Here is a 27318-nt window from a genome sequence, read left to right as displayed (position 1 = left end):
GCTGGGGACCACTCGACATCTGCATGTGCTGCCGTGGCCTAGTTCAGACTGAGTTATTACACTCGACTGCTCTGACAACTCCACAGTGCTGGTGAAGGGAGAGGAAGAGCCCAGACCTTATTTCCAGAAATGACTACTTTCGAATGCAGTGAGAATGAAGACAAGACACAGTGAGTGTGTGTATGGGTTTAAAAAGTAAGAGAGCAAGAAATGCTCAAAAATGAGCTGCCTGCATTTGTTTAATGAGCTTTTGGGACAAAAGCTTGCAGCAACACAGGGGTATTGGGGTATTTTACAATTTTATTATTCAATGCCAGTGGAAACAGGACAAAAAGAGAGAGAAATATCCTCAACAGAAGTCCTTGAGAATCATTTTAATGGAAATAAAATGATGTGTTTTTTCAGCAAAGCAGCAGAGACACTTAGGGAAAAGACCAACAGCAGACAGCGATGTGAAAATCAATACTGGGTGTTTAAACCTTTAGCAACCCGTTTTTCATACTAAAAGATCCAAAGCATAAGGCGTTTTTTTCAATGAACTCTTACAGTGAAAATAGTGTCCAGACTATCTGTGTACTGTAATCTGTAATCATTCACTCACCCTCCATCCACCCATTTATCTCTATTTTTTCAACCATTCATCTAACTTAGTAGTCAAAGGGGGCTGGAACTTTCCCCAGCTTTCATGGTGTGAGAGACAGCATACATCCTGGACGCTGTGATGCCAGTCCATCACAGGGCCAACACACAGAGAGCCAGATCATTTATTACTCTATTAAGGGAATTGAATGTGGACTAGCCTATACGAAAAATGAATTAAAAAATTGGCACTTTTAAGCACTATTAGTCATTTTCTCTACACCATTAAATGTGCCATTGCTGTCACACAATTAAAACTTGACGCATCAATGTCAAATAAATGCCATTTACCCTAAATGCATGTATGTTGCATCCCTGTTACTTATTCCCTAATCACTCTTCTGAGTCCAGTCTGCTAAGCACTCACCCCCCTTTGCAACTTGCCTGGGAACCATGAAGGAAGTTCAGCATAGCCATGCTTACTTTGTATTAGCAGGCTTGACAAATCCTAAAACCCCAGTCAGGGATAAGGGCTGTGACAATGGCAGTTATCAACATTCTGTGTTAAGCTGGGCTTTCTGCCTGGCTCTGTGCACGCTCACATAACAAGGAGCGTTTCACACATCATATTGACTCTTCAGCACAACATGATCCCCATGAGTGACACCTACACCAATCAGACACGTTATCAGATGAAAGCGTTGATAATATAATGGTGATAAATGTTTATAAAGAACACAAAGGAGCATAAAAGATGCAACAGTAAAATGCAATACTGATGGAAATAAGACAAAAGAATAACGCTGCTATTCCAGCAGTGCAAAACAGACTTAGCAGCAGAGTAGAGTCAAGTACGACAGTTTTTACTTAACTCATGATGTCAGTAATATATTGCTTAAAAACTTGCACATACATGACACATTCATGTTTTTGTTTGTTTTCTGTTCTGTGTCCTGTTCTTTTTGTATATGTGTGTTTTTTGCTGCTGATTCAACCAAATTTCCCCTTGTGGGACAATTAAAGGATTATTCTATTCTATTCTATTCTATTCTATTCTATTCTATTCTATTCTACTCTATTCACCCAGTAGAGAATCTATAGTAGGTTTAACAAATGTAATTTAAAAATTTACGAAAAACCTATTTTAAGCTGAAACTGACCATAGCCTCCTCCCAACCAGGTTATGCGTTCAGCACATGTTACCATGGCAATTTAGCCACATAAAAAGACAGCCAATTTTGTGACATAAAAAATTCTGACTTTATGCTCAACATAGCTTGCTCTGTAGTACACTCAAATATTCTTGTTTATCAAGCTTTCCAGAGTTCCTTATAGTTGTACTGTGCTCTATTGTGTGTTTCACTGGCTGCTTAATTCCTCTTTTGATTAAAAATTTGGATTCCCCTTAGAGCCATTACTTTGGCTTTTGGCTTCTTTGCATTCATGTCAGTGTCCACAATAACATCTTCCCAAGATAAGGTTAGAAACATTATTATAAAACTAACAGCTGCACAAGGTCAGAAAGACGTGTGGCACAGCTGCACCATAAATTCTTTTGTTATTAACAAACAGAACAATAAACTACTGCTGTATTTTATAATATCATCCTCCAGCGATTATTTACTGTATATTTTCCAGCATATTCCACGCCTCTATAAACCTGTGCATCCTCAAGTACAGCTCTTCTGGCAAACCACTTCTTTCCTTCTGTCCTCTCTCCTCCTGTTGCATTTTAGGAATTGAAACTAAGATGACGTAGGACAGAGGAGACAAGGAAGCACAACTTAGAGAAAAAAAAGCTAAAGAGAAATAATAATGAAAGTATGAACATTAGTAAATGATATATTAAAAAAAGGAAACAAAGCTCTACAAATACATAACAGAAAATTCACACCATGTCAAAATCTTTGAAAAATTTCCTGCTCAGTAGGTTTTCCTGTTAGTGTTCTCTCATTCATTCAATTAAATCCTTTTCACAGGATCACAAAAAGTGAAACACAACTGCTTCATTTCACCAGCTGAGTCTTTGACTTACTCTTTTGATGCCTACAAAAGCACACCGTGATGGTAATCATACCCCCATGAATGGCTAAAATAAATGACAAGCGGGAGGAAAAGGAGCAAGAGTAACCTCTAGGAATGGTTGCTGGGCATGCTGTCTAGACTGGGAATGCTGACAGCAAGTGAAATGAGGTGAGATGGGAAGTAGAGGAAGAAGAGCAGGAGAAGGCGGAGTTGAAGATGGGGATATGGCAATAAAGTAAGGGGGAGGGTTTGCCATTGGAGGTGGAGGTTTGTGGACTTTGCCTGGCAACAGTGGCACAGAGAGAGAACCTCTGTCAGTGAAGAAACTGTGATTAGAGGCGACCAACTGCTGGCTGATTTAGCATTGATATTACAGCGAGAGGAGCGTGGCAGCTCATTGAGAAACAAGAACGTCCTCTGAAATCCATTTACATTCATTCTGTGCAGCTGACAAAAACCATTCAATAATCCCACCATTTTTCACTTTGAATGATTGGTAACTTTTACCCTCCCTTGTTTCAACCCTTTCTTTCTGTGACCTTGCAGGCACTTATAAAGCCGTTTCAAACCCAGTGAAAGCATTAATGCGATTATAGATAGCAGTGTTTGGGTTAACTGGTCTTTCTGACCTTGCATACTCTGGCGACCCTGGACACCTTGGTCTGGCTCGGGTAGGCAATCTGCTCCTGGCTTCTCTCAGTGAAGAAGAAGTAAATCTTGTCATCGTCACCGATAGAGCTGTTGATGCTCTCCTTCAGCAGCACAGAGCCCACGAAATTTGCCTCTGTGCACACAAACACAAACACATCACACGCACACATCCACATGTCCAAAAGGAAACCTATTAGCAGCCTAGAAAGTGTCTCCTTGGAAACTAAAGATGGAGCCTTTAAGTATGATTGAACCACCACAACCAAGTCAGTTAGAGCTGCAATGCGGTGCAATTTTTTTCCTTGTGATTTTTATTCTACAAGTGAATCTGTTGTTTTTTTTATGACAAAAAAACGTCTGATGTAATAAAAATGTGCAACATAGCAATGAGGTTTGGTCTATTAATATTCTACTGAAAGAGGAAATGCAACCCCACTATCCAAAACACAGGAATGCTGTATGAAATGCAGATAATAAATAAACAATTCGCAATTTAATTGCTTGTAAGGTGTCCTTGAGTGTCTTGAAAGGCAACTATAAATAAAATGTTTTATTGTTGCTATTATTTATTTTATTTTTGAACACTAAAAGGAAGAAAAGTTATGCAATACTAAAAAAAACAAAATTAAAGCCACAACTGCGATTATACAACTGATTACATTCATTGCTAACTTGATGGCAGTTTTTTAAAGCAGGAAAAGAGGCTGACTCATTCAGAATAGAAATGAGGAAGAAGTTTCGACTGTAATGTATGCGGCAAATAGTTTGATAGCTTAAAAATGATGTTTCTCAATATGAAACTGCAATGAATATTGGAATCAGTAAACTATAAAATATCAATAAAAGACTCAAAAAATAAAGTGAAATGTGTGAACATAGCTGAATATGCGGAAAACCAGTATCGGTCAGAAAAGTCTGTTGGACTCTGGGACAACAACATGAACATAAACTGCCACTGCATGCACAAATGCAAGTTCAAACTCTACTATGCAAAGAAAAAAATATATGTACAAAAAAATATCAAGATCTTGTTTGGGTGTGAGGTAGTTTAAAATGGATTGAAGTGCTGTTACGAGAAGATGAGATACAATACTGCTGTATGCTAGAAATGTCCCATTATCCATCACATCTATTCATCTATTCTGTCCATCCAGAGAAAAAAAATTCTACACAAGAAGCAATACAATTACATTTGGTATGTTGCCTTTCTACTACTTTTAGTTAAATCCAATTTAAAACCCAATTGAAATATTTGGAAAAAGGACACCATCCTTTTTGAACTAGCGTCTTACATCAGCTGTTATGCACATACATATGAATGATCATATTTACCCAGAAGCCACCGGGTGGGCGCCTCCTCTGTCCTGAGTGTGGGGAATGGAAAGTTTCTGCGAATATCTGGAGAGCTGCGAAACTCGTACTGAGAGGCTGTGAACATCTCGCCATCTAATTAAAAGATTAAAAGCATGCATTGGTGGCAAATGGATTAACAAAGAAAGATATTGAGATATCAAAGTTTAATCACATGTAAATGAAAGCATTCAGTGGACGGCAGAGGAAGTGGGAACAGTGTGACCTATGACCTGTGTATTTGTAACAATAATTAGACAAAATTTAGTATGCTTAAACTGTCTAATAAAGACAGTGTTTGATTATCTATGCTACATCTAAAAGTGTGATCTAATCCAAAAATCAGGGTGCACTTTTGCACAGTTAACGCTTGCTGTAATCCTTAAAAATGTTCATAATGGTTGTCAAGCAATTATACATGAGGGAGCATTCACATTTCCAGCAAAACTAATTAAAGACTTCAGCAGTTTGAGTTGGTAAAAATCATGTAATTGTGACCTTGCTTGCATTTGAAGCAAATCCCACAAGTTCTCCTTGCCCTTCTGGGTCCACTGTAATTTGATGAGTCTTCACAGACCCTTAGTATGATGACGTTAGAGGTTTTAAAAACACTGCTGGGCCTAATTATAGCCTCACAGTAGCACAGTTCTAACAAAGTATTTGAAAATGGATTTGAGTTTCATTCAAAACTATGACATCAGCATGATAAACAATATAAAATATTTTCCATAACTTTTCTTATGGATTTTAAAGTGCAGAATCAGGTGACAGACTGTGAAAGAGGACCCAAAGGCAGGATACAGGAAATTACTGTGAAAGTCCAGATTCCAAAGCTTTAATCCAAAAAGTCAAGGTCATTTGCTGATGTGTTGATGAGACAGCAAAGCAAATCATTCTGGCAAAGGGCAAGCAAAATGTCAAATCCGAAACTACTTCAAAAAGTCATAAATGGAAATGAATACGAGGACAGCAACAGGATTATGAGGCAAAAAATCACAAAAAAGACTGGAGGCACAGAGAACTGCTGGAAGGAAACTGCATTCATTCTTAGATTTTAGAGTTCTACTAAGTATTCAAGTTAAATAAAAAATTATGTAATATGCTGTGTATATGCATAGCAGCAACATGCTGTTACAGATGTTTGCATTGTCCTCTCACAGCAAAATGGTTCTGGGCTTGAACCTCTGTTCTCCCTCCAGCTGGTGATTTTTTTTCTGTGTCCAAACACTTCCAAGTTAAGTTGAAGTGATTCTCAGGTGTCCACAAGTGCAGATGGAGACAGATAAACCAATGTATAAACCAATTTAGTGCGGCGCCAGGACACCAATGGATGGGTGAGGATGGGAAATCAATATTTCATTGATTTAATTGTAAATTCCACAGATGAGCAGCAGATTAAAACTCAGAACATCCTTCCAAACATGTGCTAACCTCCGCACCACTATGTCACCATAATGTGTGAGAACAGTAAACCTTTACTGCCCAGAGGCCTTAACAAATAAGATCCCCAAGGACAAACATAATGCAGGATGGTTTGTAGTATAAAATCAATTACATTTGGACTTACCTACGATGAGGCCGGTGAATCCCTTTGCTGGGTCATACGGACACCTGTCTCTGCCTTCCTCAAAACCTGAGGAGAAGCTGAAACGCTCTGCATCCTTGTAAAAAAAAAAAGAAAGATTGAGAACACATAATAAGTTGTTTCATTTCAATTCTTGTCACAATTTTCCTTGACATGAAAAACCCAGGATCTCTTACGATATAAGCACAGAGCGGTCTGAAGGCGTTCGTTCCACAGACGTACAGGTGAGTCTCATTGTATCGCTGCAGAAAGCGGATGTGGTTGTAACACTCTGTCTGCAGAGAACACAGTAAAAAGAAGTGATTCGTTTTTTGTTGTGTATCTGCTTGTTTTTCTCAGCGGCAATACATAATAATCAGTCAGTCAATTTGTTTCCCGGGTGTTAAAAACAATAAAACATAAAAGAATAACCTTTCAAAGATAGGGAGGGAAAGCTTTAGAGAGCAGAGAAGGAAGCATGCAAAATAAATCAAATACAATACAGATGACATTAATGCTATTAGACAGCACAGGCAGTTCAAAAGGAAGTTACGTAAACTCTCAGTACATTATTGATAACAAAGATAAAGCCATAAAGGAGGCAAACTGACAAAACTGGAAAAAAAGAAAGGCAAATATGCACTAGCTAAGCATGATGACAAGTCTGGCTGGTTTTTTAACAAATTTTAAGGAAGTGGTAAGAGTCACTCAGTAATATATTTAATGGTAATAGGTTCCAGAAACGGGAAGCTCTTATTTTGAAGGTTTATGGGGAAGTTTTCTTTCATTAGATACAGATGATCCCTGCCACTGGTCATCATGAGAATCTATTGGCAACTTTTTTTTTTTTTTAAATGTGACTGTTTTAAATGGAGTAGGTGCTAACCTGTCTATATTCAATACAATTCACCAGCTAAGGCAGCCCAAACTGGAAAGCACACAGGTTCACCTTGCTAGTACCAGTTTGGATCCCATTTCCCCCCCAGAAATGTCTTAATCGTTTGTGGCACCGATTCAACAAAGTTCTGGACACATTTCTGTGAGATTTCGGTCCATACTGATGAGATAGCATGACACAGCCACTGCAGATTTTTTGCTGCACATCCATGATATGAATCTCCAGTTCCACCACATCCCAAATGTGCTCTATTGGATTGAGACTGTTACGGCTAGTTTGAGCACACTGAACCCATCGTCACATGCCATTTCATGGCTGGATGCAACCATCAGAAGGTGGATATCCTGTGGTCATAAAGGGATGGACATGGTCAGCAACAATAGTCAGATACGCTCTGGCATTTAAACAATGGCTGACGAGTCACGATTTCTGCTGCGACGTTCAAACGTAGCCCTTCAGACCAGGTAACATTATTCCAATCTTTTATTCTAAATTCTAGCCTCAGTTTTCCGTTCTTAGTTGACAGGAATGGGACCCGCTGTGGTCTTCTGATCCTCTCCTGCATACCTTGTTTGTAACAAGCTGTTATTTCTTCTCAGCTTTAGGCAGTTTGGCCATTCTCCTCTGACCTTTGACATCAACAAGGCATTTTCACCCAGAGAACCACCACTCCATTTCTCTTTATCACACTATTCTTTGAGACAGTTTTGCCCCCCCAAAAAATCCCAGTCAATCAGAAGTTTAAGACCTTTCTAGCGACATGTTTTGTGTTTGCTCTACAACAAATAAAAGATGGAGAAAACCTCTACTTAATGTATATGGCCTAATTTATAAAAAAAATAATGAATGAATGAGTGCCATTTATTTTAAATCCTCAACCTCCAGTTTAGTGTCTCAGGGTTTCAGGGAAACTAAATTACAAAACAACTGGAAGGATTGAATGTTTTGTTGCTGTCAGAAGCATCACAAAACGGAGCAGTTGCACTTGTGCTCTCCAATATTAACCTAATAAATAAAGATGGGAGATTTTTCCGAGAAGAAAACAAAGCTGCAGCCTTTTACCTGATTGTCTCTGCCTTTGTTTAGGCACTGCTTCTTCTGTTCAGGGGAAGCATCCCAATCAATCTGCAAACAATGGGAGGGTAATAAGGATGACTCTGTAAGCTAAATAAATAAAGAGAGGCAAACAGATAAATAAAAAGCCCTATAGATAGAAAAGAAAGTAAGAGATAGAGAGAAGAAAGTATGTGTGTGTATGTGTGTGATAAACAGGGGGAGGAAAAGAGAAGGACAGCAGACTTAATTTTCTGGCTGCGTCACTAAGTTCTGACTCACTTCAGTAACCCTTGAATAAATGCCTGGTGCATTTAATCCGATAGCCATAAAATTGGTGGAACACAATGGGATTTGCTCAATCTGCTTAAGGCTATTATTAGTTTCTCCTCCTTCGAATGGGAGAAAAACTCGTGAAATGGGCTTTACCGTTTCTGTTTTAACATCAGCAATTATGTGTTTCTCAGCATCTTGGTACTCACTGTGAGGTTTGCAGGTGTGGAGATGCTGGATGTGTTGAGAGCGTAGAGTGCTCCTCTGCCTCCCACATACAGCAGCCTGGCCTCCTCCTCCAACAGCAGGGTGCTGTAGTTTTGGGTAGAGCCGATGAAACGGGTGCTGCCCAGCAGACCTGCAAATATATGACACGAGACATGTGAAGGTTTCTTTGTGTAAAGACCAAGACTAACTTGTGTTATTGTGTCAGGGAAGCAATATCTTATATCTGGGTGAAACTGACAATGATGCATATCGTCAGAATTTTTTAATTAGCAAAAAACGACAGATTTGTTCTGGTTATTTAAACTATAAATAGAGTCTCCTTTGAATTTCCAAATTACGTCACTATCTTGTAAGCTAGAGCAGTTTTATACGTTGACCAATTGGCAAACTCTAAGGCTAAAAAAAAAGAGGAAGTGCTAACACTTGCAGTTCCTCTAATGGCCACATGAGGCTGGTTCCAACTGTATAGGGTGTTGATTTTTTTTATTTTTATATATATATATCTCACCTGTTTCAACTTTTTTAAGGCTGACATTTAGTGGTGTGACTGTTTTGATTGACAAGTGTGCTCACATAGAAAGCTGTAGCTGGCTGCCTGCGAGGCATCGCCTCCACTAATTCCACTTGCCAAACTGGACCTCTCAAACATGTATGCACAGTGGTGCCATTTTGGATTTTAAAGGAATTCTCTGACTAAATGAATGGGTCTCTATGTGGTACAGCCTGTACAAGACATCTGTGAACCAGCTGTAGTGATTAAAATTGTTATTATATCCTATGCTAGCATTGTGTTATTAGCTGATAGCTAATATGTGCCCCTTTAGCTCTTCTGAGCCATTTGATTTGGCGTTTCAACACTCAGCCTACATATAGTTAGCTTCACCCATACTTTTGTTTTAAAGGTTTTCTGCCAGAAAGACTTTGTAAAACATTGTTAACATAGTTGAAGTTTTATTTTTAACCCAAACCTAACCTTTTAATAAAGATTAATATGTGGTTTGTTGCCTAAACCTAGCCAAACTGTGACGGATACATGGTACGGTTGTATCAGAAAGGGCAACTGGCATAAAATCATTTCCAAATGAAACATGCGGATTATCAAGAATAAAATTTCCACACCCAATCAGTCAGGTCCTGGGTTAACAAAGACCACCTCTGGTGCTTTTGCCCAACAGGGTTCCAGTGGAAACAAAAGTTTAATGCAGGAGTGTGGAGGTCAAAGTCTGGACTTTAAATGTACAGAATATGATTGGTAAAAGGAGAGAGCTAGCTGATGTGATGGTGAGAAGGAAGGTAGATATATTTTGAGACCAGATGGCAGGGAAGTGATGCCAGGAGGATTGGAGGTGGATTTAAAATGTTCTACCATGGTGTAGATAGGAGGAGAAATGGAGTAGGAATAATCTTGAAGGAAGAGTATGCAAACAGTGTTGTGAAATTGAAGAGAGTATCAGAATTGTGAGTTTAAAGACAGAAATCAAAGGCGTAATATTGAGTGTTATCAGTACGTGTGCTCCATAAGTTGGATGATGTTGGATTTATTAGACAAGGAATGATTAATATGGAGCTGCCAGGTAGCAGCAGAAGAGGAAGATCACAGAAAAAAGCATGAATGTAATGAAGGATGGCATGCAAAAGGTTGGTGGGATGGAGGAGGATTGCTAGGGTGGGATGGAGGTAGGTGATACATTGTGGCATCCCCTAAAATGACCAGCTGTAAGAAGAAAAATTGGCTTTAAAAAAAAAACACAAGATCACAGCTTCATATCTCTGCTTACAAAGCACAAGAATAGCTTGACTTTACACTCACTGGAAAATGAATGGAGTCTACACACCCCAAATGAACATCCTCAGTGTGTGTGACTGAGCGTGTGAGGGTGAGACCCAACTACAGATCTGGGAGACGAGGAGGGAGTCGCTGGAGTGATTGCTAAGAGAACTATAGAGACAGAACGTAGGGATGGGGGCACAGGGGAGGCAAAATTTTAGGGCATTCAGCAGGAATCGTGCCCCAGTACTGCCAAATCGCATCAGCGGTAATGCCATAGCATCAACATCATCCCTGCTGTGTGTGTGTGAACGAGTGTGATGTGTGAGAGATTTTTACAGTAAGTGGGCTAAATTACTGTCACTGAAGTCCATGAAAAGTACACGTTAACAAGGTAAACATGGCGGATGGCTTTTTGGCTTTTGATCTTCTGTCACTGGAGCAGACAGAGAGGTTGAAAAATAATTGGCCTGGTGCACTAAACTAAATATTTGAACGCACCCCAATGTAGCACCTCAGAAATTAGGGCAGGTTGCGTCGCTGCTGTGAGACAGCGAAAAGGAGGACATTGGGTTTTTTTTCTTCCTGTGGGCATGAAAGATCTCCTTCAGTGCAGAAGTAGGTTTACAGAGCTTTGGTTTGCTCTAAAAGTGAGTGATAAATGTCTGATTAAGAAAATCTGACATTAAGAAAAATAAAAACCCTGCATGCGGAAAGAACAGCTGTCTTCAGAGAACAACAGAAGAGATGAAGGTATCAACAGTGTTGCACTGAGGAATATGAGTCAGCACAGTGCAGATGGGCACATTAATCTCCACACACCCTCTCTGCCTCCCTCTCCTTCATCTCGTTCTGTTGTGAAATAACAGCAACATGTCTTAGCTCCCGGTAAAAAGATAAGCTATATTAGTCCTCAACCAATCAATTAAGCACAATGTGAGGACCTGCACGCTTGTTGCGGTTAATTCATTCTGATGTTCATAGGGCCTTTAAAGAAACGGAAATGGTTCATTGCTGCTGAGGGAGGCCATGGGATCACAGAGTAACTGCGAAAAGTATATAGATGATTAGCAGGCAATGGAAGCTTAAGTATTATACTATCTTATATGCCACGGTTCATAAATGTTACATATTCAAGTAGATCAGGGTCAGTATCAGTTCATAGTCACTTCAACATCAAATTAGGTTAATATGATGCAATTATACGTCATAAAATGCCTGAGTGTGATAAATTGTCAAATCATGTCATTTAAATCAACAAGAATTGATTGAATATGAGTGTATAACTAAAAAGGATATACATTGCATCATTATTTTCAGAGGCTGAAAGATAATCCCTTTAATGTTATAGCTTTGAACACAAAACAGAGTGCCGGCATGTAACATTTTACAGATTTCCATGATAAAATGCCCAACTTAAAATGTAGGAAAAACAAACCTGTTTACAGCCTGCTACAAATAAAGTATTTTTTGTAGTAGTATTGTAGTAGTAATCTCTCTATTCATGACAACTCTGCAGGATTTGCAGCTTAAGGACTCAAATGTAAATTCAGAGTAACTATCATCAGAGTAAAGAAAAACCACAGTTTTTAAAGAGGTATACTACAAACTAAGTTCAACATAGCCAGCTTTTTTGCATTGGCTGGCTTGACAAAACCCTAAAACCCCATTTGAGATGACTGGTATCACTGTTGCCTCACAACAAGAAGTGCTGAGTTCAATTTCACCATCAGGCCAGGGTCTTTCTCTGTGGAGTTTGAATGTTCTCCCCATGTTTGCATGGCTTCTCTCTGGGTACTCCAGCTTCCTCCCACAGTCCAAAGATGTGCAGTTAGTGAGGTTAGGTTAACTGGTAACTCTAAATTGCCCATAGGTGTGAATGTGAGTGTGAATGGTTGCCTGTCTCTATGTCTTAGCCATGTGACAGACTGGCGACCTGTCCAGGGTGTACCCTGCCTCTCACCCCAAGACAACTGGGATAGGCTCCAGCTCCCCTGTGATCAAATGCAGCTATGATCCATCAAGCAGGGCCTTCTGCTAAAGACTCAGTGAGCTCTCAATGCTACTGTTAATTTCTTAGATGATTAGATCAGATTAAGGCTCTGAAATTTAGTTCTGCAAGTCTCCTTTATTAGAGAGTAACGTTTAATGTCTGACTGTATCCAAGTTAAAGATTAGACTTTAAATTGGATACACTTAAACATTAAATGTTACTGTCCAGTAAAAGAGACTTTGAAATCGATTTATTTTGTCAGCAGATCAAAGTTAAAATAATTTTATTGATTGAACAGGTGTTTGTCTTGGTGTGTGCTCTGTGTTTAAGTAGCTGCAGCTGCAGCAGTGTAAAAGAGACTTAGCAGCAGATCAGGTTTATTAACATTTCTGCGTCACTAGATTAATACAGTCCCATTTCCATGACAATGCAATCCACAGTTTGTTCTTCATTCAGTGGTTTTAGTTAGGTACAGCTTAAAACTTGTAAAACATATTTGCCCAGAAGACAACGTGAAAACAATTAAGTCAAACCAAACACAAGACAGAAGATGGAAACGGTTCACTGCTGCTGAGGAAGGCCATAGGACAAGAAAGAAGCTATCAAAGCTATCAAAATAAAACAGGAAATCACAGAGTAACAATCTGTTGTATAAAGTAGAGTAGAGAAATGATTTATATGAATCAGTACATTTACACATGGGGAAAAAATTACTAAAGAAAATGCACGACTCTACAAGTGAATTACACATGCATTTTGCTAGCCAAGCAGGCTAGCCAACACAAGTCAATCCACATAAATGTTCCTGTATTTGTTAATGGAAAATCTACCTATGTAAGCAGTTTTTAAGCTGTTAATAAACATATCAGTGAGATCCTACAGGTACAAACAGTCTGAGACAAAAGTTTTTGTTGACGGCTAGGTTCAACTTTGTCAAGAACTCAAGAACTGTCAGAGCAGTTAAAAAAAACCTGTCCCAGCTGAAACTGGAGTCCATGTTTATGCATGACATAAACACATATACTCTCCCAGGCTGTGACTCATCTCCACTGTATCACACTACAGTATTAGTAATGCTTTTACTTCCCTAATTTACAATAACCATGATGATAATGAGGATGACAGCGAGTTTTCCAGCGTGTTTGATCTTGCATAATACAACATGATGAAAACTGGTTTGAGTTTCCCAAGCATCACAAGGAAGGCGGTTTCTTCCCCACACAACTGTCTGCTTGCCTAACCATCACATGGACACACTGGGCCATGACAGCAGCTCTGCAGGAACCTATCGACTTCCTAGAAAACCAGAGACTGATTCAGACAGCAGCTTCTCTTTCTGCACAACCTTCCTTCTTATCAGCCTTTTTCTTTCTTTCTTTTTAACTGACAGTCAGACAACCACAGGGATGCTCTTACTGGTCAATAATTAGGTTATTATCATACCAGCTCTGTTATGGCTGTCAGGCTGATTATACGCATGGAGACTGAGAAGATTGATGATGCACACACAGCTCCTGGTAGAGGAAATCCTTTAAAAAAAGTTTTAAAGCATTCATTCTTCCTTTTTTTTTAAAGTTATGTTTAAAAAAAGACCAAATTTACTTTTAAAATATTTATTTTAAGCATAAATTTATAAATTAAAAAACTGTAATCCTCTATAGCCACTGCTCTTCCAGTAATAGTGAATATTTCTAATTGTCTGTGAGGTAGTAGAAGACTGTTTTTAATGTCTATGTTAAGACACTGACAAGGAGTGTTGGAGTGTAAGATCAAGTTTTATAGAATTCATGGTCTTGTTTAGACTTTGAGCATCTCTCTTAAAAGTGCATCCACACTGGAAGCAACATGGTGAGACCATAGAAAGTGCAACTTAAAGCGACTACAGTCAAATAACTACAAGCAGCAAAAGTGGGCCCGAGCATTTCTCAGCTTCCAGGTGAACGGCTGAAACAGCTAGCAATTGACATATGGACTGGGAGTAAATACATTGGATGGGTAACTAGGCAACCAGAGCCTGGAATGCAGCTGCAAAGAAATGTGCAATGACCTTAAAAGGTAATCTGAAAGGCATCAATTATCCAGGTGACTTCTGAGCAAGCTGCAATAAAACTAATCAAGGGCAATAAAATCTTTGATTCCATGGTGGAGAAGACAAGCTGATTTTGTACTATAAACGTACCCTTCTCAGTTTAACAAGAGCAGCTGACATTTGTTGCTGCACTAGCGCCTTAAGACTTACATAAATGAGTAGCAATAATATATAGTTTGTATGACAGCTACCTTAAATATTATAATATTCAAACTTGACCTAAATCACATTACCTAAATTACTCATCACACTTAGCACATCAACCACAGGAGAACCCCTGCAGGGGATTATTCAGCATTTTTTTGTCAGCAGTTTTGAAATCAAGATTGCACATTGTCGGTTTGCATTGTTTTATGTAGTGTATAAACGATGTCTGTGCAGTGTGAGCAATTTAGTATTTTGTGCAATATATAAAGTGTAATTTCCTAGGGACAGAGAACTAATGAGATGCACTCAATCTTTTAACATTAACTGGACTCCAGGCACAGCTCTGTTTTTGTGACGTGCACATTTTCAGAATGAGAGGAGTTTACTTTTCAAAAGTCCTCCCACAAATGCAGTTTTAATGAGACTTTATAGTTCTGTTTTTAAGTGTTACAAACAGGGAAAATTCTTTGAAATTCAATGCTTTTTTACTTTTTTAATTTTGATAATTCTTGTATGAGCTTTTGCCGTTAAAGGCTTTTTGATGCTTTATTACCTGCTTACATACTAACTTAAAAAAAACATGTTCTTTGTTTTTCTCTGTGTAAATAACTCAAAATCGTAGTCAGATCTTCCAACCTCTTTTTTTATCTCTCACTAAACAGGAGAGCTATACAGGTATGTTAATTATGATAGGTGCTGAAAACAGCTGAAATTTGATCATTTCGTTCCAGTAATTGGACTGCCTCATAGTTTATGTAAGATTTAAGTGATCGCATTCCTGCTTTCATTTCCTGCACCCTCAAGCCTGTTTTTAGTGACTGCTATGAGGGCAAGAGCAGTAACTAAAAGTTTTAATAAATTAAGAATGATCCGTTTTTTGTTTCCAGAGTTCATTTCCATGAACTCAACTTTCCACTAACTTTATCAGCAACTATTGCAAAACTACTGTAGCTATCAATGAAAGGCACGTGACTGTGTAACTCTTTTTTTTAAAAAAAAAAACATTTTTCAGCCTGTCAACTTGAGATTTGAGTGAGCAATGACCATGTCATCCAACACAGGCAAAGGTCAGGACACGCCAGGAGGGGATTCATCTGAAGGGTAGATGAGGGCACTTTGGTAGGAAGGGCCAGGATTCACCCAGCAGGGTATACACTCCACTGCACATGCAAATAATCTAAATATAATCTAAAAGACATGGGAACATCAGAAAACAAACCGATACGTGAGATATATTCAAGAAGAAAGTGTGATAAAGAAAGAAACACAGTCACGCGCATTAAAAAATGCATGACATTAACAATTTCCTCCTCACGAGAACACTGCATACTCTCCGAGATTATTTTTAAAGTAAGAGTTATGCAAACACAAAATCTCAACCCAAGGCAATGTAAAGAGCCCGCTACTCGTGACTCATCCAAGTAAGCAAAAGCCTTGGTTTCTATCTTATAAAAATAGTGACTGTATGATATAACAAGCACAGGGCTGATGAGAAGGACTGTGGTGACACAAAATGTCCCTGGGCTCAAGGCAGCAGAGGCAGAGTGACCTTGGTCTCAGATCTGGTATGACGCGAGCGATTGCTATTTCATACCACTTGATCTTGAGTCCGAGATATGAAAGAGAAACTTTTTTTTTAGTCTGAATCACAGAAATGAAAAATCAATTGGCAGCAATTACAGGAGTGCTCTAAACCCTATACTGACCCTTGATGTAGCTCCTCAGTTTATCTACTGTTTTAGCTTCTTAAGCTAGATTTATTCTGTTTGGCAGCCCATTGCAAACAAAATTTGAGCACCAGGTGAGCTGGGCTTTAGTCAAAGCCCAAGCATGTCCCTCAATTGACCATATTAGGGATATCTACCCACTTACGTCCACTGACATCATTCAGACCCAAGGGTAGCAAAAAACTTTCTCAAGACAAGAGTTGGGACCTCTTTGCTCACAGGGGTAACTTGTACGTACACTTATTGCAATTCTTGAAAGTTAAAGTGTTTACTATGCGCATCCACCATTGTAACAGTATACACACACTAACTGGCCATTTCAAACAAAAATTTCTCATGGCAGGAACTCTTTGCAATTAGGCATGCAGACTTCTTGTTCTTCTTTCAGCTACTGCCCTTGGGGGTTGGCACAGCAAATCATCTGCTTCTTTCTCACCCTGTCACTAGCACGTCATTCTGCAATCTGCATGTTTGATTTGGCCAAGTTCTTTTGAGCAGGACACCCTTCATGACACAACCCTCCCCATTTTTCTGGGCTTGGGACCCAGCCATGGGTCCACAGTTTTAAGGCCCCTCTTCTGTGGAACCAGCTTCCAGTTTGGATTCGGGAGACAGACACTATCTCTACTTTTAAGATTAGGCTTAAAACTTTCCTTTTTGGTAAAGCATATAGTTAGGGCTGGACCAGGTGACCCTGAATCCTCCCTTAGTTATGCTGCAATAGATGTAGGCTGCCGGGGGATTCCCATGATGCATTGAGTTTTTCCTTTCCAGTCACCTTTCTCACTCACTATGTGTTAATAGACCTCTCTGCATTGAATCATACCTGTCATTAATCTCTGTCTCTCTTCCACAGCATGTCTTTATCCTGTTTTCCTTCCACCCCAACTGGTCACAGCAGATGGCCCCGCCCCTCCCTGAGCCTGGTTCTGCCGGAGGTTTCTTCCTGTTAAAAGGAAGTTTTTCCTTCCCACTGTCGCCAAAGTGCTTGCTCATAGGGGGTTATATGACTGTTGGGTTTTCTCTGAATCTATTATTATACGATCTACTGTAGAATATAAAGTGCCTTGAGGCGACTGCTGTTGTGATTTGGCGCTATATCAATAAAATTGAATTGAATTGAATGGGTGGGCCACAGTGGCTTGTGGAATTAATAAGACATGGTTAAGATATTAAAGTATTACAGAAACTGCTGATCTATTGGGATTTTCCTCCATCTCTAGGGCTTACAGTCCAAAAAAGAGAAAGTATCCAGTAAGTGTCAGCTCTCTGCAGAAAAATGCCTTACTGATGCCAGTTGTCAGAGGAGAATGGACGTCATTGAGCTGATAGGAAGGCAACAGTAACTCAAATACTGTAACCACTCATTAGAACCAGTTAAGCAGAAGAGCATCTGTGAACGCACAACGTGTGAAGCAAGTCCACTTCTTTATGCCTAGTTTACTCATCTTCTGATCACTGCTTCCAACAGGATAATCTGTCATACCACAAAACTCAAATCATCTCCTACTGGTTTCATGAAAATGTGTTCAGTGCATTCCACAGCCACCAGGGCTCAATGCAACAAGGCAGCTTTGTGGAAAGATCTGCATTGTGAATGTGAAGCTGACAAATCTGCAGTATCTGTGTGATGCTATCATCTTATTATAGACCAATGCTTCCAAAACTTTGAATCTATGCCATGAAAAATGTAGTCAATTCCTTTTTTAAATTCCTTAGTGGTTCTAGTGTATATTAGTTTACACATTCAACTAACAAGAAAAAATATCCCCAGCTTGATTGCATGAGGAGTCACAAATTCCTTGTTTGTTCCTTCAGGAACACCATCTGGTATCAAAATGTGCATATTTTTAATTTTAGTTAAATTTTTGTGCCTCCCAAAAGCACTCCTTAGAAGAAGCAACATATTCTATATTACATATAGATTAATGCAGTTTTCGATATTGAAAATTAAAAATCAAAAAATCATTATCACTAAGAGGATTGCTATGAATATCTATTTAGCAACACACACAGATGTCAACCTGCTGTTCCACGAAGCTGGCCATTATTTTATATCCGCAGACACACACAGAGAAACACACACACACATACAGAGAGACACACAATGTACCTCGTGCTTTGCTGCAAAATCAATGGGGAAATTCAACAGACCACTGAGGTGTGCCAGAAACCTCTTAGTCTGCTGGCTGGTTTCTATTTACTGTTCATTTACTGTGTTTGAGTGTGTGTGTGTTTGCGCGTCAGTTCTTCTGACTCTTCAGAGTACACAGGTTTGATGAGGGGAAGAGGTCAAAATGCTCCTCAGAAACATCTGTCAGTGGTTACACAGACACACACATACTCTTCACACTTATTTCACCCATCATCTGCCTCCTGAAAAAGAGTAAAGACAACTCTGTCAGTGACTCAGAAGATCTGAGGAGTGTGCGTTGTGTGTTTGCCAGAATGAGCGTTTTCGGCAGTTGAGCCGTCACAGGTGGCGTAGCCAGATTGTGCGCACTCATGCTCAGACACACTTGTAATCCACCATGTGGGGTCCTGGATGATAGTAAATCCACTGTATGTTTGTATGCGTATCTGTCACAGTCTGAGTGTGTGACTTCCTTTGTGACTCACCGATCGCTGCACCCACTGTGGCGAGCATGTGACAAACAAGAACGCACACGTGCTCACAAAAAATTTGGGAACAAAGGCTTGAAGGAAAGCCTGACTTGATTTCTTTGAACACTGTCAGCAGTGTCAGTTTCTTTCAACTCTATCCACATTATATAAGCAACTCTTTACTTCTTTACCATGGTCAAGAGTCAGCAACATGACTGTGTGTTATGTAAGCAATTATGCACAGAAGACCTTGTGCAAGAATAAAGGCAAAGGTTAAAAAAACAAAAAGCGAAGTATGTCGGCGTGTCATCTGCTGACTCCATTATTTTCTATATTACGATGTTTACCATAGGAAATAGCTGTGCACAAACTGAAATATGCAATTTTAAAGTGTTTATTTAGTTTAAAAGACAATTAGCAGGTCTGTAAACTGCAGAATATACAATACCATCGAATCAAGATAATATTTTACCCATTCAGCCTGTTATTTCTTGGTGAGATGGGGGTGGTATTTTTTATTTTTTTGTTCCAACCATCTGCTAGTAGTTGACACTGTTGCTTCACCGACATAATTTTCAGTTTACTCAGAAATGGCTTTTACATTTATAACTCTGATCAAACATTTGCACCAATTTAAAAAGTTAATATTTCTGTTCACAGGCTTCGATCGACTTGTTTATAACATGCTTGTTGACACCTTTTTGTTTCTACTTCTCTCATGGAAGAAGTTTGCCTTCAGGGATTTGACCGACAAAGTTGATGCAGGAAGTAGTTTGTGGTAGATGCCGGGTTGGACACATGACTTTTATCCAGGAGACTGGACATCCAGGAGATCTTGTGCTTAAGAAAATTTTTCGAGACTCAGCTGACCACTTATTTTCAGTTTTTATTTTCTTTTTCATTCTTAGCTGTCACTGGTAACAAGGCCACTCTTGTTTATGTTTAGAAAAGGTCAGACAAGGATCAGCAAAAGATCAGACATTCACAGATGGACACAGACCCTTTTGCAAAGTTGAATACTTGTTGCTACCAAAGGGCAACCCCTAAAGCTTAAAAATGAAGTCAGCACAGATGTGACAGTACCTACAGGGCCTCTAGATGCCATATGATACATGTTTCATGAGCTCTATCTCCATACAAGGTCAAAATGTTCAAAACTTAACACCACTAAATAGTAATAACTCAGCTACCAGGATGGGGTTGGGGGCAATTGCTATTATTGTTGGATGGTCTGTACTGCGTGGCTCAAAAAATCCAAGATAAAGAGAAATTATTATATTTCTAAAGTCTGTTACTTAATACTAATTAGCTGGTATGTGTGTCTGTGGATCACACCTGTATGAATGCATTGATGCTAATATAAGTGAGCACTCTTCTTTCATCCGTAACTTCTGAACACTAAAGCTTAAAAATAAGAAGTCCCATATCAGTGGGTGAGGTCATGTCACGTGATTTATTATCTTGTGTTTTTGTCAACTTGTGCAGTTTCAGAATGGCTAAAAAGTTGGTTAAAAAATTAAGAAAACGACAGCGGAGCTTGCTTTAAAAAAAGCATGAATGGGAAGCACAAACAATGGCTGCAGTGGGCAGTTTTCATTGTTTTTAACACTCTTTTTTACTATGTGGCAGCTAAAGAAAAACAGAAAGAGCAAACCATAAACAAAATAAAAAAAGAGCACCCGACACTGCCCTCAGGTTCAAGTGCACAGCTACAAGATGTGCACAGCGCTCTGTAAAATTTAGTACTGCACCTGCAGTTTCTCACCACAAAAACAAGTTGGACATGGTTCATGAGTGAATGATGCTGGCTCTAGTAAATGATGACCCTGCTCATAATTCTGACTTCTAAACACTGACAGAGAATTAACAGAAAAATAAAAAATGACTTTTAAAGGGTCAGTATGCCCAGGTTTATTTTCTTTCATGGTTTTCTTGTGGTATTTAGCCATTTTATTTTTAATTGACTAAGTTTTGAAGTACAAATCTCTCAGATTCTTCACAATCGCCCTTGCCTTCAGCTGAATAAAAGGTCAGTGGAGCTTCATACAAAAAGAAGCAAAATATGCAGCAGCAATTTATCTTTACAACAAGTGTCTGTCACTGTGACGAGCTGTCCTTGATATGCTGAATAATCCACACTGTTCACTGTCAGCAGCTTTTATTGGGACCAATTCCTTACAGGAGGTACATCCAGTTCACAGTACTCTCTCCATCTGCTGTTTTTTCTACACCATATGGGTAGTGTGAATTGTGAAGTGCAGGAAAATTTGTATTTTTTTAAAACACAGCTGCTCATTAAATTGTGGCACATCACACTCCAGCCAATGGATTCTGTCAGTATGTTGACAGGTTTCCACTTACGCATGTCAAATCAAATTTATGTTTATGTTTTAGTAATAACAATATTGTTTATGATGGTAATTACTTGTCAGAGCAAACTATTATGTGAATAAGAAAATCCATAGGACAAAGTGTAATTCATGCTGTAATAATTATTATTTATGTGCAATCCAAGACTGTAAAGTGAAGATTAGGCATAAGAAACAAAAACTGCATTTCCTCTAGTGTCTGTGAAGGTTCTCAGTCATCCAGGTCATTGTAGTCAGCTTGGAAAGACAAGCTTCTGAACTTCTTTAAGTTGCTTGAAGACGTTTCACCTTTCATCCAAGAAGCTTCTTCAGTTCTAAGGTCAAATGGTGGAGAGTCCAAGATTTAAGTCCTAGGGGAGTGAACTCCCTGATGATCCTCTACCTAATCACACGAGCCAAGGTTTGAAAACAGGTGTAGGTCACAATCAGCCAAGGTTTCGGGTGAAACCTAGCCACACCCTATCATGTGATTTACTGAGGTCAAATGGCCCAGGATGTGAGTGGGCGTTAAGGCGTCTGGGAAAGGATCTCAAAACTGGATTATAGATGGCAGACAGTTGGTGTCGTAAGCCACCGTCTCTGTTCAAAGATGGTTGTTCGCAGCGGACATAGATGGCTTCTTTCACTCCTCTTTCAAACCATCTGTCTTCTCTGTCCAAAAGAAGTGAAAGGTGAAATGTCTTCAAGCAACTTAAAGAAGTCCAGATGTTTTTCTTTCCAAGCTCCTTAGATTTCCTCTAGTGGCCACTTGAGGCTGGTTCAAAAAGCAAGTCAATCGCCATAGACCCCCCTTTAAAAATGCCCAATTTTAGAACACTAAGAGGCATATTTGAAGCCTTGTATGGTCTCATAAGAACTCTGACTGGTTTTCAGTCCAGATGAACAGAATCAACTTTTGAAGATTTCCTTACCTGGATGATTGAGAATGCATTAAGACGTCTGACTGGGTCTTTCCTTATAAATCATTTGTTTGAATACCAGTGAGGCTTAAAATGAGGAACATGGCCATTTTGATTGACAAGGGTGCTTACACATGAATACTGTAGCTGTCATAGCCAAAAACTGTTCTTTAGTAAGCATTTTTTAGTAAACTATCTGGCTACTAATATGGCTTTCTGTGTTGTGCAGACTATCCAAGACAATCCATTTGTGGTTCACTTTCGTTGAGTGAAAAAAAGTACTTTTTATCTGCACCAGTTAGCAGGTATCTGTCTGTGCATAGTATGCATATAGTTTATGTATGCAGCTTGCTAACCAAGTAAATTGTAGCACTCCAACATTTTTTCCAAATGTGGTCACTTCTTTTTCTTCAAAAAACAACATGGTTGTGGCCAAAATGCTACCAGTGAAGCTTCAAAATAGGTGATTTCATGCTGGCTAGAAATGTACTAAAATCGACCCAGTTTTAAGAAGTTTTATAATATGAAGAAAAAATAGGCCTGTCCCGATCTGATGTGCATGCTTATTTTGCACATCAAAGTGGCAGTGGTATGTTTACCCCACTATTAATAATGACACAAATACAATACCTTTTCTTTAAAGCTTGTGTCAGAGCCAAAACTTTCATAAGACTTTGTCCAACCAGAGAGACTGCAGAATAAGATGAAGGAGAGCCAAGACTTTCATCTTAGATAAGATGGAAAAACATAACCCCACTCAAATGGTGGCAGTGTCATTGCAGGACTGGCACATCGGCCATCACTGAATTACTAATAAGGCTGTGTCTGAATCAGACACCAACACTATCAGAGGAGAAGAGGATCAAAGCACCATGTAAGCTTCAGGGATTTAAAGGGTCTAAGGCATAAAATGTCTCAACTGAAACCCCCCCTCCCCCAAAAAAAGGTAACAGCAAATAACAGCAGAGATTAAACCTCTTTAGTTTGAGCAGTCTTGGTCTCGCTGATACAGTTTGTAAATCATCACTGTTATGCACAAGATGCAGCTGGTTAGGCTAAGATATTAACAGACTTTGTTGAGCAGTAAATTGATGATCATTAGTGGTGTAATTACCATACTGGATGCAAAACAATTCGTCTACACAGAAGCGTCAAGCTGGCAGGCTTTCTTACTGCCAACATCACAATAATGGTGCAATCTATAAGGAACCTTACTACCAAGACCTCTTGTTACATCCCAGCTCTCAACATAGTAACTTACAGTGCATCAATATTTCAGAACGGCATTACTTCAGGTCTGGTGGCAGAGGTAGAAAATGCCAAAGCACAAGCCCCATGGGCAAACAATCGAGTTCAGGACACAGTCAAGCATTAATCTCACTTCTAGGAGTGGAAAAATGCACCGTGGCCCACAAAAACAATCTATGTTTAGTTGTCAAACCTGCCCATAAAGGTTACAACGGTGGATTTCTGATGCTTAATGCATTCAGTATTTTTGCTTTCTTTTAAATGGAAAAGCTCCAATACCATTTCTATTTTCTGCTACAGTGATGTTTTATCAAGTCGATCACATGCATCATGGTCAAAATAACCATTTAGAAATATTCATATGGCAGCTAGTTTGATTAGCCAGAAGAAAGATGTTGATTTGGTTAGAAAAGCTAGTCTAGTCTCTGTTTATTTTTAGTCTCTTTTAGAAGAGCTTTTAGCTATGTTTCGTCTCGACAAACCGATAAAGGAACTCATCAAATCAGCAGCAACCTCGTCTGTCTGCTGTCTGGTGCTGAGCAGGGACAATGGATTTATCAGCAACTCCTACTAAAGACCACTGCCTGCCATAGCTCGAAATCTAACTATAATTGAAGGAGCCTCTGTTCCTGTGCCAGTTCTTCCCCGTTCTTCACTCTTCACTATCAACCTCATCCTCACACTTGATCTGTATGTTACTGTGCGTGAGCTTTCACATATTTGGTTGTTTTCAGTTGCTGTCCACGCAGGGAAATGTCATCAAGTTTCTGACACCTTTCTAACAGCACATCAGTGACTAGCTCTTGGTTATCATAAACTGTGTGCAAACATATTGCCACCAAACGTAACATTTCTTTTTGGGGTGGCATCTTTAATAACTATAAACTAACTTGTTTTTTAGTTGTGTGGCTGTGGTTCAGGTGACAGATCAGGTTGTGTACTAATTAGAAGATCATGGTTTAATCCCTGGCTCCCTGAGTCTGGGTCAAACTACCCTTGGGCAATATACTGAACATGATACATGATGCATTTATCTATAAATGAGGGCATATAAAAAGTGCTTAGGTTAATGAGGCTTGGAGTACAAAAGTGCTTTAATTGCTGAAATGCAGTAGAACAGCACTGCAGAAAAACAGTCGATGGATCTTAGTATTTTAATAAAGCAACCAACTACAAAGAATTAAGAGTTAAGAATGCCTGGTTTGGCTAGCAGTAGTCCTCCCTGTTCCTCAGGCAGATCAGTTTTCTTTGTTACTCCAAGAGACAAGCTGCAACCCACAGATGGTGTGTTCAGCACAGGCATATTTTAAATAGTCTGCATGATAAAGGTTGATAAAAGTAAGATAAATGCACAAAAACAAAGAAATGAAAGATCTAAAAAGATCCAAAGTTGAAAAGAAAGCTGAGTTTAAAAAACTCACTTTAAAAAAAACCTCCTTCAACATGACATTAAATCTTTTGTTTTAAAATAAGACCAATATTTGGTCTTTTTTTTTTTTTTTTATTTCTGGACTCTACTAGAGCAGTAGAATTCAAAATAATCTTTATCTATTTTATACAGAGTCTTGTTGCCAAGGCATCCTCTGAAACAAGTTTTATCTTGTCTGCGTATCAGACAACTTTCTTCTGATTGACTGCTCCTCAAAACCACAAGGTCTGAATAACAGATGTGGCTTCCATGCTCGCAGCCAGAGATTTAGATGACATGACCATGTTAGGGATATCCCCTCTCATTATGATGGGAGCCAAGAGTAAAAAAAACTGTCAGAAATCAAGGAACCTCCTTATTTGAAACCCTGGCTATGTTTAATACGAGCGTCCACTGTTTAAATAGTGGGTCCATTTTAACATCAAGAAAGGAATTAAGTATTAAATACTATTTATAGATTCATCTCAGTATTGGATAAAAAAATCATGTATCAGAATTATTTCTTTGCTTGTTTGCATTTGGTGGCCTTTTCCATGTACCTGTTCACACCAAGAGTGCATAAAGACCTCTTCTGTCATTTTCTCTTTTATATACATATCCAAGCGCTCTCCCTGTGATACATCATGTCCTTCTCCTCCCACTCATGCAGCAAACCAGTAAAGCATACTGTAAATTAATGAGCGCCAGCAAAAAAAAATAATATCAATCCTCCCACAGACAGTGACACCCACATATCATCAAAGGGAGAAGAAACTTCCCTTCCCCCGTCCTCCCCGCTGACATGTCTCAACGAGGAAAGTGACAGGAGATGCATGTATGCAGGATTTTTACATGGCACTTAATAAGCTTCCCCCTACATGACACACACATATATGCAGCACACATTCGCAGGGCATGCCCTAAGAGTGATGAGACGCATGCTGACACACGTGCACGTTCTGCACTCTCACATGTACTCACACGCCTTCCCTGATGATTAGAAACTGGGTCAAGGACAACTTTCTGTGAGGGCAAGGAGAAAAAGAAAATCTGTAATGACAGACGGGCTCTGGCTACAGCACAGAAAAGTGCCCGCAGTAAGAAGAGTATGTATGATTTATAATCCTAGGCACAGTCGGAGATGTGTAAATGAATTGTCACAAACTTGACCACTGTGAGGACAGAACACAGATAAGTTCTTCCACTGTGCATTTACACAAGCTGGTCAAAATGTGCCTGATGGGAACAACTGCTGTTTGCAGCTGTGTTTGTGCTTCACTAAACAGAAGACTCTGTAGGTGAGCCTGGGGTGAGCTTGTTCTCTCGGCCTCAGTTAATGTTGTTTTTATGACTTAAGCACAAGGTGTCCTTAGGCAGGTTACAGCATTAGTGAGGGATCACGTCCAACTTGTCACTTTTCAATTATGCTACACCAAACCACTCTTTTTCCAAACCTAACAAGATAGTTCTTAGTGTCAAAACATGAAAAAGTCACCAAAGCCACGGGACACCTTGCACATAGCAGGAAGATACAGGCAGTACCTGCCCAGCATGAGGAGATAATAGTGAGCCTGAAGAACAAATATAACAGTGCAGTGGAAAGTCAGAGACTGACATTATTTTCAGCTTCTATGGTGCCTCCAGGTTTGATTTGCTGCTTTTCAAAACCAGCAAATATTCACCAACAGACCTGTACTCCATGAGTTGCAATAATAGCTTAATTATACACCTAATTCCAAAAATTCATCCACCCATTCTCTTTCGCTTATCCAATTCAGGGTCACGGGGGTTGGGGCGGGTGGTGCTGGAGCCTATCCCAGTCTATCACATGTAGAGAGACAATCACTTGCACTCAAATTCACACCTATGGGCAATTTAGAATCATCAATTAACCTAACCCCACTAACTGCATGTCTCTGAAATGTGGGAGGAAGCCGGAGTACCCAGAGAGAACCCACACAAACACAGGGAGAACATGCAAACTCCATACAGAAAAAGTCCAGACAGATGTTGGAAGCAAGCTCAGGACCTTCTTGCTGTGATTCAACAGTGCTAACCACCGCACCAGCATGCTGCCCTAATTCCAAAAATGCCATTTTCTAATCATCAGGGGAGATGTGTTAATAGAAGCACGATGCAATGATTTAAAAATCGAATTTTATTCACAATAAAATATCAAAAGTTTAAACTGAAGCATTTTACTAGTTCTCAAAAAAGTTGGGCCAGGGACAACAAAAGTGGGACAGAGAGGCAGTAATTCTCAAAAGTTGTCATTATCATGGGTCTTTGACCCAGTGTTTGAGTGTTCCTTTGGATTTGTCATTTACTTCTTTGAAAGCATAAGTTAATTATGTTCTAGTGTCTGAACATATTATTTTCGCTGAGTTTGTATTTATAGTTTTGGATTTCTGGTTCATGTCTGTCCTAGTCTCATCTCTGTGTTTT

General features: G+C 39.3%; 1 protein-coding gene across 1 annotated transcript in view; it reads right to left on the bottom strand.

Moving 5' to 3' along the window:
- sema4gb (sema domain, immunoglobulin domain (Ig), transmembrane domain (TM) and short cytoplasmic domain, (semaphorin) 4Gb) overlaps window positions 1-27318 on the bottom strand; it is a 55418-nt gene that overhangs the window by 17592 nt on the left and 10508 nt on the right. Inside the window, exons 3-8 of the mRNA XM_087844805.1 lie at window positions 8603-8751; window positions 8130-8192; window positions 6367-6465; window positions 6173-6266; window positions 4588-4701; window positions 3234-3388 (exon numbers count right to left, since the gene is read on the bottom strand). Of these exons, the coding sequence (XP_087700931.1) occupies window positions 3234-3388; window positions 4588-4701; window positions 6173-6266; window positions 6367-6465; window positions 8130-8192; window positions 8603-8751 (674 nt within the window). The remainder of the gene's footprint in view (window positions 1-3233; window positions 3389-4587; window positions 4702-6172; window positions 6267-6366; window positions 6466-8129; window positions 8193-8602; window positions 8752-27318) is intronic.

This window comes from Neolamprologus brichardi, chromosome 8 (genome assembly GCF_056152115.1).
Source record: "Neolamprologus brichardi isolate AB-2024 chromosome 8, ASM5615211v1, whole genome shotgun sequence".
Lineage (NCBI taxonomy): Eukaryota > Metazoa > Chordata > Actinopteri > Cichliformes > Cichlidae > Neolamprologus > Neolamprologus brichardi.
The sequence above is the reverse complement of the archived record's forward strand: the minus strand, read 5'-3'. Positions and strand labels throughout refer to the sequence as shown.